Source organism: Pungitius pungitius, chromosome 7 (assembly GCF_949316345.1).
Source record: "Pungitius pungitius chromosome 7, fPunPun2.1, whole genome shotgun sequence".
NCBI classification, from domain to species: Eukaryota; Metazoa; Chordata; class Actinopteri; order Perciformes; family Gasterosteidae; genus Pungitius; species Pungitius pungitius.
Genome location: NC_084906.1, coordinates 11,432,467 through 11,446,621, shown reverse-complemented (window position 1 = coordinate 11,446,621; position 14,155 = coordinate 11,432,467). Strand labels below are relative to the sequence as shown.

Below are 14,155 nucleotides of genomic sequence, written 5' to 3'. Positions count from 1 at the left end.
ATTACGGAGATATGAGAATTGTGAACAAACTGAAACCCCTCGCCACTTCTCCAAATGCTCAAATGTTCCACATCACGTTGCCATGACAATTTTATTATAGTCCGACACGGTTGCACTCTTCTTTGTTCACCACTGAGTTAGTGGGAAGATAAAGTGCACATGAGTGGTGGTGTTTTCACTTGGCAAGGTACCTAATGTTTGTCTGAAGGAGAAACAGTTCTTGTTTGTGGTGACTGAGGAGGTTTCGTTGCTGGCCAAAGCTGTTCTGTTATGACTCAGAGCTTTAACCCTTTTGGCTCACAACAGAAGCAAGTATCCAGGAACTGAGACAAAGGCATTCGTTGCTATTAGACAAGTCAAAGTCGTAGGGCTTGTCGCATTTGTAAATGTATAATATTTGCATACAATTCCTTCATTCGGACTTAGTACAAGGATAGCACGGTTTTAGTATTCAAGAATAATTACATTTTATACAGATGGCAGCTGAAGCAAAGTTCAAAAAGGGGAAATATATCGGGTTCAAAGAGAAGTGATTCATTCCTCAAACGGTTACCCGAAACTATGGACAGACCGTATGCATGCACAAAAACAACGTCCTAAGCAGAGACATTCTTACAACCAGTCAGGGCACAGAGAGCACTCCAATCCAATGAATGAGCAGAATGCGCATGTTCATTTTGACCCGTGGGGGGGAAATGGGGTGCGTTTCGTTGCTCTGTGGCAGCCCGGATATGAACCTAACCCTGGATCATACATGAGGGAAGTCAGTTATTACAGCGCAGGCCGGTAGTTTATGAGTTTGGTTTAAAACATCAGATCTACATCCAAGGACAACTTTCAGTCTACTCCGGTCAGCTCGGCAGCTGCTCGAGCGAACCCTGCACATAACACCTCCTTAACGTCAAAAACGAGCAGGCACAATGTGTAATGTGCAGCGAAAATGTTTTTACATGATGTCTGACTCTCTAGCGACACTGGATATGGACGTGAGATACAGGTTACTTAATTCCCCATATTCATCAAGGTAGATCACGTTGTTGCTCCTCGTCGGCCACAGTCATGTCCTGAACCAGTCAAGACACTTTTTGCCAAAGCCAACCGCTGCTGGAATGTTTGACGGCTGATGCGGTTTGCTGACCCAAGCGCGATCCCTCTAAAACAATCTCTGTGGAGTCCCAAGACAAAAAGCCTGCACTGGTTAACTAATGGTCAGAGTAGTACAGAATGGAAAATTAAAGAAGAATGTTGTTGTGAAACACTGACACAGCAAACATGGACTCGGCGATGACCTTTTCTAGTCCTTATGATGTCAACAGAGTAAACACACACACAATAACAGCACGGACATAATGATTGCCCTCGTTGTGCAGGACTGGACTCGGTCATGCAGAGTCATAGTTAAAATACCGTGCAGGAACACTTCTGCCGACGTCAAATGACAGCCTGCCTTTTGCAGACTTACAATTACTGTAGTTTCACAAAAATCAGCACTGTGTTGAATACTTTTCAGTTTGTTATTACTAGTCAATAAACACTCTTGAGGTGCTAGAAACCGAGAGGACTTCAATGACTTAGTAGTTACTAATATTGAGGAAGATAGATTTTATGCGAACCAACTCATCATTTAGTGAAAGCTATTAGATTACCTCTTTAACACAGCTGTACACAGAAAAGCCCAAAGATCAATGACAACACACATGCCCACCATCCTGGAACACCATGCTTTGCTACAGTAAACTACAGTACACTTCAATGTGAGAGGGTAAGTTCTACATCATGGATGTAAAAGTAATGACGGTTGAAAAATTGAAAGATCTTGGTTCTGTGTCATGTGATTTTTTTTTACCCTGTGTATTTCAGAACTGAGGGATGTAGCGATAACTCAAAATGACCCGATCTGTTTAGAACTGCAAATAACAGTTATAGTTAGTAAACGTTTTTTTTTTAAATAAACTCAATAAATCCCATGAATTGACTTAATTTATCATACATTGTTATTTTCAGGTTGAGCAACATTTTCCATTGACAACTAACAGTTATCAAAAGGGAAATACAGACATCACCTACCCTCATTTTCAGATGTCGGACATGCCACCTGTACAACCAGATCAAACGTTCGTTCTGGGTTTTCCCTGAAAAGAACAAAACACACGTTTCACTCGGGGGATAAGTGGCAGCTGGTAACTAACACACACACACACACACACACACACACGATCACGGGCAACAAGTGTGTGTTTTTCAGCGCGCACAGCGACCTTTTTTAAATTCCATCACATTAATAGGCGAAAAGTGGACATGTGCTACTTCACGTCCCACTGCCATTAGCCGATCGTGTCCCCCGCGTCCCCCGCGCTGCGCGCTCCGTCACAGCGAGTTTTCTCATCTCCGACAACATGTCGGGACAAACTTGCGGGGACAAGGACACCTGGTGTCCTCGCTGGACGTGCTTGACCGCTGTCTGCTGGGCTAGCGGAGCTGCTAATAGGTGTTCGGCTAACGTCAGTAAGACGGACGGACGGACCGACCGGACCCCCCTCCCCCTTGTCCTGGTGGTGCATCCACCTTTTGGAGATGGCTCAAATTACGTCCAAACCATACGGCGCCGCGTCCACGTTAACGTAACGCGGCGCACGTATTTAGCTTTTTTAGCTCTACAGCTCCACGTCGAGAAGCGACGGATAAAGCTCAACTCGGGAGGGGGTGAGGAGCGGGGGGGGGTCCTTACTTTATTCTGCAGTCCATGGTTTAGCTACAACATCGCGACAACTCCGTGCTGTCGGCGTCTCTGATGTCCTGAGAATATGTCCAGCTCGTCCTTCGGTCTTAGCCGTCACTCATTTCTCTCCCATCTTGACACCGGTCGAAAGACGCCGCATGCCTAGAGGGGGGGAGTGGGTGATGGTAATGGGGGGGGCGAGAGGGGTGGGGGGGGGGGGTCTAGCGCAGCAGTGCCGTCCTTTTCTGTCGCTACAATGTAGCCTGGACGGCCAGATCAGCACCGCGGCGCTTGTTTCCCACAACAAACACCACTTCAGGAAGTGCTGTCAAAGATTTGGTGACGTCAGCGCGTCGGATAAGCAGCTCGCTGCGGCTGCTGCCTCCGAGCATCTCCCCCCCCCTCCCTCCTTATGCATGAGTAACCAGCACGATGCACGCAGCGGACCTGAGCCGTCTGATTCATGCTTCTGATAGCAACAAATAAAATAGTATACAAAAAAACGCGTTTCCTGTGAGACTGCATCATTAGTTGAGTAATTGTTGCAGCGGTAACCTTTAGCGGTAGTGCTCAACGTGGGGTCCTGGGACCATCCGGGGCCGTTTAAGGTCTTTCAATTTGAGAGTTTTTTTTTACCACAAGGGAGCTGAAAAACCACCTGCAAACACATGGTAATAAATATCATCAAGTATCATGGCCTTCGAAAGTTGTTATGGTGAACATGATAACATGTTAGCAAACAGTTTTTAACAATTAAAATTTTTGCTTCTGGCTGCCAGACTTAAAGCTCAATATTATCTCTCTTTTGAGCCATGTGTTGATCCGCACAAGGGAAATAGCTGGCTCTTTATTAATCTTGTTACGAAGCTGGTGACAGTTGAGTCTAAAAAGCAGTAAACTGCCAGGCTATAAAAAGTGGAAAATGACCTGCAATTACATATCTTGCTAATAATCCTCACCTTTCTAGTGAAAGAGTGTAAGTACAACAGGTGTCTGCTGTGAGCACTCGGAGGTGGCTCGCTTATACAAACAGTCGGGAACATTTTGGTTTGGGGATCAATAGGAGTCCAAAAGCACATTCAGATTAACATTTTAAAGTGGCCACCCCAGTTAAGCAAACATGGGTCTCTTGTATTAAAAAAACTATTAGGATTTTTTGAGCTTCACTTGCGCGTGGCCTAAAGGGTTGAGAGGTCAGTTATGATTATATTATTGTCGGCTTAATCTGTGGGGGGACGTTGAAAGAGTAGTGCTCGGCGGTTTCTGATTACCACCACCACAGTGCCTTTGAGCACTGCCCTCAACCCTCAGCCGCTGAGCTGCTCAGCAGCCAATGGAGCTGTGTTGGACAGTAAAAGACTGATGAAGACTGGCGTAATTGCTTAGCTTAATCCTGCATAAACACATGTCTTCCATTTGTAAATGCTACTTAGAGTAACCAAGTTAGATGGTGGTAGTCCAAGTGCGGTATAAATGCTGAAATCGCACTACTTTGCTCAGTTACACAAGCTTGTAGATTTTGAAAAAACGTCTGCGTCATACACCCAAACCATGTACAGAATTAGCCGATACTGTAAGAGCTATTAAAATCTGCAGGACTCCACAGTAAACACATTGCTTATGAATCAGCAGAGTCAATGGAGTATTAAATGGAAAATCCACCCTAAAATGAAAGGATTTCTCAGGGATTTCATTTGTGTATTAAAAGTCCTTGTTTCATGAGCAAATGTCATGATTAAAAGCTTGAGAACTTCATTGAATTATAATCTATTCAAGTGTGATATCATAACCAGAGATTATATAAATTATATAATGTGTCATTAACAAATGAATTGTTAGTGGACCAGCTCCCAAAGTGACACCCGGTGACACAATCAATTACTGTAATTATGCTCTCCATTTCTTTTGTTAAGGGAAATACTTTTTATACATGCTTGCTTTACCAGCCAAACTGAAATGCAGTGCCATGTAAATTCTGTTATAGGGTGGACTTTACTTTCATTGTTTGCATGTTTAAGCAATATTTGCCCCATGGTAAATTGAAACCAATGGCTTAGATGTACTTCTCTTCCCTCTCCAGAGAGTCTGCCTGGATCAGAGCCAGATGTCTTCAGGCAGACTGGAAGGTAATTAAGTGGCAGCAGACTGGGGCATGCTGTTTCAGGCATCCATATGAAATGATAATGGCAGGACTGCTGCCGTAACATAAAAAACAACAACATTATGACACACAAAGAGACACATACATTAAGCTTTTAAGATTCCCGAGAACTGGATGGCAACAATTTGGGTTTCACATTATAACAGATTATTAATAGTCATTTAAAATACATATAAAAAAGACAATACAGTGTCTCGTTTTTTTAGGGCCGTGGAAATAAAAATAGCTTCAATTGTTAGAGTTAACTAAGGTTCACAAGATGTATCTTGTTCAATGTCAAGGTCACTTAATAAAGGCACTAAAAGCAAATGTAAGAGGGTTTTTTTTGTTAATGAAAATACAGCCTTGTTTAAATGGAGCCAGCAGTATAGGTAATGCCAAACCATGCACTGTTTGCATGGTGTACAACCATGGTGAAAAACCACATAGCATTAGCATTATCTTAAGTTTACAGGTTGTTTTTTGCAGTATTTCATGCTTAAGAAAACCGTTAATACATCTAGCACTGTTTGCTTGGACAATCTTTCTCAGATTATGCATTCATATTTTCTGATGTGTAATTTGTCTAAGGGTAAATTGACCCCTCAGTGTCAGTCACGAGACACTTGTCAGGTTTCATTACCCAGATTTCTATCGCAGACACATCGACAGAGGTGGCTCACAGCGGCGGATGACCTTGAAAGGACTCATTAATGACCCGTCATCAACTTTGCAAAGCTTTTTTCAAGTCTATCTAAGTCTCTACATTGTTTTATTATTATGGAATAATGTCTTTGTTTGCATGTCAGCTTCATTGCAGTCAAGGAGAGCATAGGAATGGATATCAATAGTGTGGGATTATCAACTTGTGCTCCATCAACAGGAATTTTCAAATGGCACCCCTCATGTACATCATTTCTAGAGCTGCCTGTATGGGTATTTGTAGTAGACATTTAAATACTTTTTGAAATACGCTTTTCTCCCTTTGGGTGAACTGTGTTATTAATCCCGAAGAAAATAATGCATTCACAAATGCCTGTACTGGTGTTCTTTGACCGATCACTGGTGGCCACCACTCTCAGTTCGTTAAATACTAAACTATATAAATATAAGAACGCTGTGTATTATTTAGTAGTGTGCAGGCCATGTATCCTCATATCACCACAGCAGAGGCGCTGTCTGAACCACAGGATCAGCCTCACCAGTGGGTCACGTGTCCCTGTTGTGACGAAGCAGGAAGTAGCTCCCCGTGGAGAGCAGGCACACGCGAGAGGAAGAGGAGGCACAGAGTAAACATGCCACAAACACCCTTTAATACAAATGACATGAACCGTGGTCATTGTGTTTGACTCTTCAAGAGGTGTTTCTGGTTTCCGGGTGACTTTTTGCACACACTTCCGCGTCGCGGGGAGATGAAGAAGGGGGGGGACAGTTCAACTTTAACCGCCGCTTGTACTTTTAAACGAGCATGTTTCACCAAAATTCCCCGTTCAAAGCTTTTATCCGCGTGGGCCTCCGTGTGCGGGTTGACAAACGCCTCGTGACGAGGTCAGCGCCTAACATGTCGGACGAAGGATGGAAGGCGCGGAAAGGCAGGAGTCGGGCAGAGGTCACTGCTCACCTCAATGAAAGCGACCCGGCAGGAAGAACGTTAACAGAGGAACAACTGGACGTCCATGTAGCCCATGTGGAGGCGTGCGAGGTAAAAGGAATCCCCTCACGTTGCTTTGATGCTTTCATGTTCAGCCTGTTTGATGTGATTAGCGCAATTACCTCTGATTAATTAGCTGTCGGATTTAATTTACTCAGTTGCTGAGTGGAGGAGAGTGATGGTTGGACTTTAGTGAAGCACCGACACAGTGCGCAGGTGCTTGCAGGTGCAAGTCTGCCATTCAAATTATGAAAGAGAGGTTTTATCAGCCGAATTAAAAAAGAGAAAAACGTTGATTTTTACAGCGCAGGATCAACAGGCAGCATTTGCGGTGTTGTATGTTATGTTATTGTTGGGGTAAATGATAAAATACAAGCATTTTATGACACACAATGGTCATACATTTGGATGACAAATCCGAATCTAGATTGTAATTAAAGCTGTTAGATAATAAACAACAGATTGCTAAGTGGCACAATGACCCCAAATCACAACTACAAATAAAACTGGAACAATAAGTTATTTAGTTATTTAAGATGATGTTGTGAATAATAATAAGCCCACCTGTCCCCAGCGCCCAGTTCCCACTGGGTTCTTGGGAGAGTGACAATTGAGTTATATACTTTGAATTACTTGGTTGAAGTTTTTCACTTTGATGCAAACGTCCATCTTTACTTCCGTAACAGTAATATCAATTATTTTTGAAATCTTTAAACAAAGGTGGTGGGATGATGAGACATTTGTGTTATCAAGTGGTGGCCTGAAGATATTTAACAAATAATTCGGGTTTTGTTCCATTTTTGTACCTATCAGCGCTGTCATTAAGTAATGACGACCATTCTTTTTGTCAGATCCATCATATTCACCGAATCTTACTTGCTCCTCCATCAAACAGAGCGAGGGATAGGTGTCATCTCCGCGCCCTCGGGCTTATCTGTGGTAAATATTGTGCTGCTGAGTGTGGATGAAGTTGAGGCAAGTTGGCCGCGACCTGAGGAGAGTGGTGGGGCCTGGGTGGGAAAAGCACAATACAGAGGGGGCCCAGCTATATGCCAGCTTCACTATGTGGCCCTGCAACGCCATGCGAAATGACAGGCCGTGTCACCAGGAGGCCTGGGGCCTTTTTCCCTTTGTGGCCTGTCAAAGCTCACCAACTAGTGGGCTCTCCGTTTGAAACAGACTGAGAGATGACATTCCCTAACTTCCCCAGGGGTGACGGAGTAGTGCAGTGTTTTTCACGTACAGAAGGTGTTTGTGTGTCTGCACCAGATCAGTCAAAAAATAAAGAGATCATTTATTATTTTTTTCAGCGTCCATTGGATGTAAAACGTAACATCTTAAGAGTTAAGACTTTCTTGCATCTGTTTGTCTCCATAAAGGCCGTCCATTTCCCCCGTCTTCTCGGCTCAAAGCAATCTGTCCCTATATGTATATGTGGATCCTCAGTATTCCTGTGTTCGGTGTGTGTGTATATGTACTGTATGCACCAACAAACGTGTTTATGTCACACTTATTTAATAATAATATCTTCATTATGTTCAGGCAAAGAAGCAGATGTACGTCGACCCTTCCAGTGGGTACAAGGTGTTCACAGAATATGCCCACCTTCAGAGAGGGAAATGTTGTGGCACCGCCTGCAGACACGTGAGCACTTTGATTTCTGTTTTTCCAGGTTGTGTGTGTGTCTGGCCTTGGCTTTTTTTTTCTTTCTTTTTTTTCCATATTCTCTTCAGTTGTCATGCTCTAAAACTGTATGTCAAGAGGATCAAATGAAAAGATCTAGCTGCGATGATTCTTAAGGAAGAGAGCAATAACATATATTCTTGCAGGTTGTCATTCTGTTCTCAAATAAGCCTTCCTCGTGAGAACCCTGATTTCACATCAAAGCAACACAACTGATAGAAAGCAGAAATAAGTAAAGGTTGAAAAAACAAGTAAAGTGGAACTCAGGTGTCGTCTTCTGTCTCGTCTTCTGTCTTGCTTTGCTCCGTTCCGTCCCAATCTGTCTTCCACCCTCAGTCCGGAATAGCTTCGGCCTCGTCCAGTGTTTGTGTGTTATCCTCAGTGTGATTGATGTTCCGCTCCACCTGGAGCCATTTTACACAGTCTAATTCTTTATTCCCCCCCTCTGTAGTGTCCATATGGCCATGTCAACGTGAAGGACCCCGCATTGAAGAAGCAGTAATTCTCTGTATTATGTATAGGCGTCGACTGGCGAAGGGAAACGCCCGTTCAGGATGGATCCCGGAACACGTTGCTTGGCTTCCGCCTGTCGCTGTTTGGACTACTTGAGTCATTTTTAGCAGTGTACTAAATGATGAAATACGGCTAGTGTCTGTGCAATATCTACCTCCTGTGAATCACAATTATCCCCTGGATTCATTTTATTCTCACCAGACAGGGAAGGAGGAAGAAGTAGTATTTGTTCACTACAACCTCAGGAAAATAGTCCTTTATCCTTTTTTTGTTTCTGCTGTTTTTTCTCAAATGTCCAATCAAATGCCTCAAGCCTCATTTTTCTTTTCTCCTTAAGAGCATTTAATATGTTGTGGTATTTCCCTCCTCGTATGCATTAACACGGGTTGTGGGAGTATGGAGATGAAAACTGAAAGAGCATATTAGATCTCAGCCCTCAAGATAAAGGGCATGTAAGCGAATGTAACTGTAACAACTGTAGCGAGTCAGATGGAGCCTCGTGCTCTTTTGCTTCGCCTCTCCGGTTCTTCTTCCTCCCAAAAGTAGAGCGGCATGAATATTAGCATCATTTAAGCAGCCGACTTAACTGTCTACCTTTGACTGGAACACTGTGTTGTTAAAAATAGGCGGCGGTTGTGGAGAGGGGGGGCGGCGACCATGGGTCAGCCCGCACACTTGGCTGCGCTGCTTGTACACCACTTGATGGAATCAGTCTGTTAACAAACATGCCACGGACATCAACAGCAGCCCTCCCCACCGGACCAGCAGCTCGGCCTCCTGGCAACACTTGGCTACGGCGCAGCTCCCCCGCGGCTGCTCTCCTGAGCTGGAGCCTAATGAACTCCTGCACCCCCCCCCCCATACTCTCATCCCCAACACTGCAACACGGCTCCGCACATGATGTTCACGCGCATGCGTAGACGCGCACACATGCACGGGCAGGCTCACTGCAGAACAGAACGGTCCGTAATGGGGCCAATATAGAATAAAGGTCGCACTCCGAGGCCCATCGCTGTAATAGTACAGGGAGAGGTCAACCAGCCGTGCAGGCAGTGCTGGTGCGTGCAGGGGGAGGGGGGAGGGAGGGGATGTGCCACTCGATTTGTGAGCGCATGTGGGCAGGCAGCGCGATGCCCTCCGGGGCGACAGCTTTCAAACCTGCCGCACGCACACCCACACACACACTTTCCTGTGTGCGCCTGATTGGGCGAACAACGTCTGGGTGAGAGGATGTGTCTGCCGCGGAACTCGGTCGATGCCGCATGCACCGGGCGCGACCACAACCCCCCCTGCACCTCCCCCGCCTTTTCGGCAGGTGGGTCCCAAAGGCAAGTGCTTAGTGATCGGAGCAAAGCCCTGTGAGCGGCTACAAGGAGATTCATGATCCCAACAGTGCTGGGGAGGACAGGTTCTCGGGGACGCGTCGTCAGCGCGGGATGAGAGGCGAATTTTATTTGGTGTTATTCTAAAGCGAGGCGCAGCGGAGCGTGCGGCGGTAACATTTCGACAGCGGGACGGTGGAGGTGTCACACTCATCAAGTACCTGGGCCCGCTTGCCTGCCGCAGCTCTGCTGGTTTTTAGCCTAGGGACTTGTCTGTCACATTAAAGTAGATGCATTGCCATTCAGGGCCTCGGCGGTCCCGCAGCCTGACCATGAAATAGGCCAACTTTCATGTCTGCCTCATCCCTACACGTCGTACCAATCCAGGGATGGCACCGTTTGAAATGGTTTTTTTTAATTTGTAAATTTATTTGAATAAAATGTTCTATTCTAGCAATTGATGACTGAGACAAAAATCCAGATTTATGGAGAAATTGATAATTGACCCCGCCTTCTGTTTTATCATATTGTTTATGGGTCTATATTAAAGAGCGAGCCTTGTAGTAGTGGGCAAATACATTCAATACACAACTGAGTATGTCGTGAAGCATTTAAAAAAAGAATGTCACAATTAATTTATGATGTCACACATTTTGTTGATCTGGACAGTACTTCCCATGAAATATCAAATTGAAATAAATTCAAATAAACAGCAATGCTATGAATTACACCCTGACTAAGTTTAAATGGTTCAGTTTTTGTCAAAAATGTGAATTTGTAAGTAAATCGTCTGATTATTATTGATGTGCTGTATGGGTCTCTAATTGTTTTGTCCGACAAGTGGGCAGATTCCTATAAACACTTCTTCCCCTATGCTAATAGTTCAAAATATCTATCTATATATAACAGTATCAAAGAATTGTAAAAATAAGCTTTATTGCAGAACAATTGGATTGGATTTTTTCTCTGTTGTGTCCACTGAGTGTAGATACACACACACACACACATACACATGGTGGCAACGTTACAACAGCCAACCTGACATGTGAGGTGTTTATTTCAGGCATTTTGGATGGAACATGTCTGACATTCAGCTGGAGCATATGCTGTGCTGGAGCAGAGTGGCAGCTATGCAGCGTGTGCCTTTCCACAGGACGGTGGCACTATAGCCGCAGAGGAAAAAAGAGAGCTGTCCAGTTTGGAACTGTGACCAGTGCGGCTCTAGTCACAACCAGTCAACAGGCCAAGCAGCCCCTCCTACCTCAACCCCCCCCCTTCCCCACAGCAGCCCTGCAGCCAATGGCCTCAACCACAGTCACTTACAGTGTCTCCATCACTGTTGGCCAGACCAGCCAGGAACTGACACAGGGTTGGCAGGGACGTGGGGGGGTGAGGGTCAGACGTATGATGGCTGAAAGGAACACCATTCTCAGCATTTGGCCAGGCACTTCTTTGTACTTTAGTGTGTGTGTGTGTGTGTGTGTGCACGCTTGTCTTGATATTGAAGCAGCATTTGAGCAGCCCCTGCATCAACGTCTGGTCGTTCTACACAGGCAATGTCAGCTCGCCTCGGGGCAGCATCCTCCACAGTGGTCATATGGACAACCAGATCCCTGTGGTAGAATTAGTGAGGAAAAAGCCCCACATGGCCACTGAGTGACAGTCAGCAGAGCAGATTCCTTTGGACAGACAGGGCTGCAAATAGCACCGAGGAGTACTTTCTCCCTCAGACTGCAACTGGTGGCCAGGCTCATGCCAGGCCAAGTAGTGGCCGCCAGATGAGCCCAGATGAAAGGAGAACCTAGAGGCACTATAGGGCACCCAGTGCACAAGCAGCACCTCGGCCGGGTTGTTTCCCTCCTGGATTGACATCAATGCAGTCATGTCTGAGGTTTCTTGTCTACACTTACAAGACAAATGATTTAATGGCATTGTTTTTCTTGTTCTTTTGCACTATCTAACCCACTTATGTTCCCCTCTGACTCGTCTTCAATGAATGATTGAGGCATAGGAAGAAAGAGAGCGTTCGACAAAGCAGCAACGTCCACCAGCATCACCTAAACACACTGGTCTCCCCACTTAGCCCATAAGGTTACACATAAATAAAAGACATAAATCTGTCTATTATTGTTTCCATGTCCTTTCTAGTGTGGCCAGATATGGACTAATACTTGCACCATTCCCCAGGAGGATACTGTGTCCCCAGGAGAAGAAGGCTGTGGTGTGTGTGTGTGGGGGGGGGGGGGGGTGCTGGAGCTCTTCTGGAGGCAGGCAGCAGTTGGTGTGCAGAGGCTCAGGCTGGCTAGTTAAGAGCGTCTCTCTCCTATCCTCCATCTGCCAGGGACCAGGGTTGTGATTTGAGCTCCAGCAGAGCAGGGAGGAGATCGGAGGAGGGGGGGGGGGGGGGGGGGTTCGTTGGGGAGGCAGGGGATGGGGTTCGGGGGGGTATGTTAGTGAGAGGGAGAGGTAGCGAGCGGGTGAAGGGGAGGGGGAGCGTTGGCTGGAAGAGACAGAAAAGAGAAAGTGCAGAAGCGGGTAGTTGGAGCAGGAGGAGGGGAGGGGGGGAGGGGGGAGAGAGACCTGGAGTGAGAAAATAAGGGTGGAAGTGAAAAAAAACCCAACTCTATTTAGAGTCCCATTCTTGTCTGCCATGATTAGCCTATTCTAAATCACTGTTGGACGTTTTAATCCGGCCATAAAGAAACGGGGACTCGGTCATATTTCACCCACCGCTGGTGTCTTTTGATGTGTCCTCCAAGAAGTATGAAGCCATGTCCACTGCGTGTTTGTAAATATTTCCCGGATTCCTCACCCACCCACCCAGCATAGCTCATGTGACTGGGATTCAGCTCGGCAGCAGTGCTTCACCCCCCCCCCCCCCCCTCTCTTCCTTTTCCCTTCCCACTCCTCTCCTTCACTCTGTCAGTGTTTAGCCTGCACCTCAGCGGATACTGGGAGAAACCCCCCTCCCCTGCCCCCCCCCTTCTTTTCCTCTTCTTCGCCTCCCTGTCTCCTCCGCTCCCTCTTTTTTTTCTCCCTCTCCTCTCTTCCCGGCGATGCTCCGGGAGTGACTGAGAGCTCCCTCCAACGACACCGAGTGTCACTTGAGGTGACCCAGAAATGACGACTCCAGATGAACCCTGGATGTGCGGTAATCTAACCGCCATGCCCAAGGAGCCAGGCAGCCACGGAGGCAGGCAGCCAGGCAGGCAGGCAGGCATCCCGGGGTTGATGCCCTATCTGTGGTCTCGCTGTTATGCCCGAGCACGCTGCGGAGCCCATGTGGGTATCGTGCTCGGAGAACGCGGCGTGCACGGGACGCGTTGCGGTGCACAGTGAAATGGATCTGAGTGGTGTTGCATTATTGATGAGATGCATTGTGATGTCAGCCCAGGCGGAAGAAGCAGAGCAAAATGACTGCTAGCAGTGTGGCGCGGTGTCATTAATGCAAGCAGTGCAGGGGTGTAATTAATTGCCACCGCTTGCTCTCTGAGAGTGTTTACAGGATTCAAGCCCTGATCAATAGAAACCAGTCCGTCTACCTCGGGGTGTATTCCAGGTGGTCAGTACGTGTAGGACATCTCCTGAATGACACGTTAATTGGGAAATTCAGACGGAGTGAGACAGTAGGAACCATGGAATTATTTTATTGTTTTTGGTTGATAATGCTTACACAAAAAAGACTATTGGATTATTTATAAATGAGCCTTTTCAACGTCTGTACAGGTTTCATAATACAAACACATCTCATTTCTTAACAAATGGCCTAGCACACTTGCTTTAGATCGTTGTCAATATAAATACGTAAAATTCAGAAAGAATTGAGCACATATCCCAAAAGTGATCCTGATTTTTTTTGTTATCAATATCAAACCGTTTTTTTTTTTTACAGCAGACAGCAGTGTAGCTGCTTCACATTTTTGCCAGACTGACTGATCCGGTTTGACTCATTATTTATTCACGCAAACTTCCGCTTTCACACCAGTGGAACTAGAGCCTCGACCGTAGGCCTATTCATTTAACTTCAACTCGTAAATTATATAAAGCAATAGCTGTTCGGTCAACTCGTCTTCTGGGGGTTAGAAATAAGACTTTACAATCTGATTTAATAGATTACACTCGTAGAA

General features: G+C 45.9%; 2 protein-coding genes across 6 annotated transcripts in view; one reads left to right on the top strand and one right to left on the bottom strand.

Annotated features, from left to right (window-relative positions):
- dennd1b (DENN/MADD domain containing 1B) overlaps positions 1-2,903 on the bottom strand; it is a 100,321-nt gene extending 97,418 nt beyond the window's left edge. For 3 of the 5 annotated variants that reach the window (XM_037468841.2, XM_062563428.1, XM_037468842.2), the window contains exons 1-2: positions 2,729-2,902; positions 2,068-2,132 (exon numbers count right to left, since the gene is read on the bottom strand). In XM_037468841.2, coding sequence (XP_037324738.2) covers positions 2,068-2,132; positions 2,729-2,745 — 82 coding nt within the window. In that variant the 5' untranslated portion in view covers positions 2,746-2,902. Of the gene's footprint in view, positions 1-2,067; positions 2,133-2,258; positions 2,510-2,728 lie in introns of those variants that run through there. The other 2 variants (XM_062563430.1, XM_037468843.2) reach the window with 2 other exon arrangements.
- A 3,117-nt stretch (positions 2,904-6,020) lies between these two features.
- c7h1orf53 (chromosome 7 C1orf53 homolog) lies at positions 6,021-9,474 on the top strand. The gene is made up of 3 exons (XM_037468852.2): positions 6,021-6,561; positions 8,053-8,154; positions 8,645-9,474. Exons 1-3 carry the CDS (start codon positions 6,328-6,330, stop codon positions 8,693-8,695), a joined length of 387 nt encoding a protein of 128 aa, XP_037324749.1. The 5' UTR covers positions 6,021-6,327; the 3' UTR covers positions 8,696-9,474.
- The last annotated feature ends 4,681 nt before the right edge of the window (positions 9,475-14,155 follow it).

What these genes read in the sequence shown, in the direction of transcription:
- c7h1orf53 (XM_037468852.2), top strand. Translation starts at nt 6,328, where the DNA reads ATGTTTCACCAAAATTCCCCGTTCAAAGCTTTTATCCGCGTGGGCCTC. An exon ending in CCCATGTGGAGGCGTGCGAG is followed by an intron (nt 6,562 to 8,052) that starts GTAAAAGGAATC and finishes CATTATGTTCAG; the next exon opens with GCAAAGAAGCAGATGTACGT. An exon ending in GTGGCACCGCCTGCAGACAC is followed by an intron (nt 8,155 to 8,644) that starts GTGAGCACTTTG and finishes CCCCCTCTGTAG; the next exon opens with TGTCCATATGGCCATGTCAA.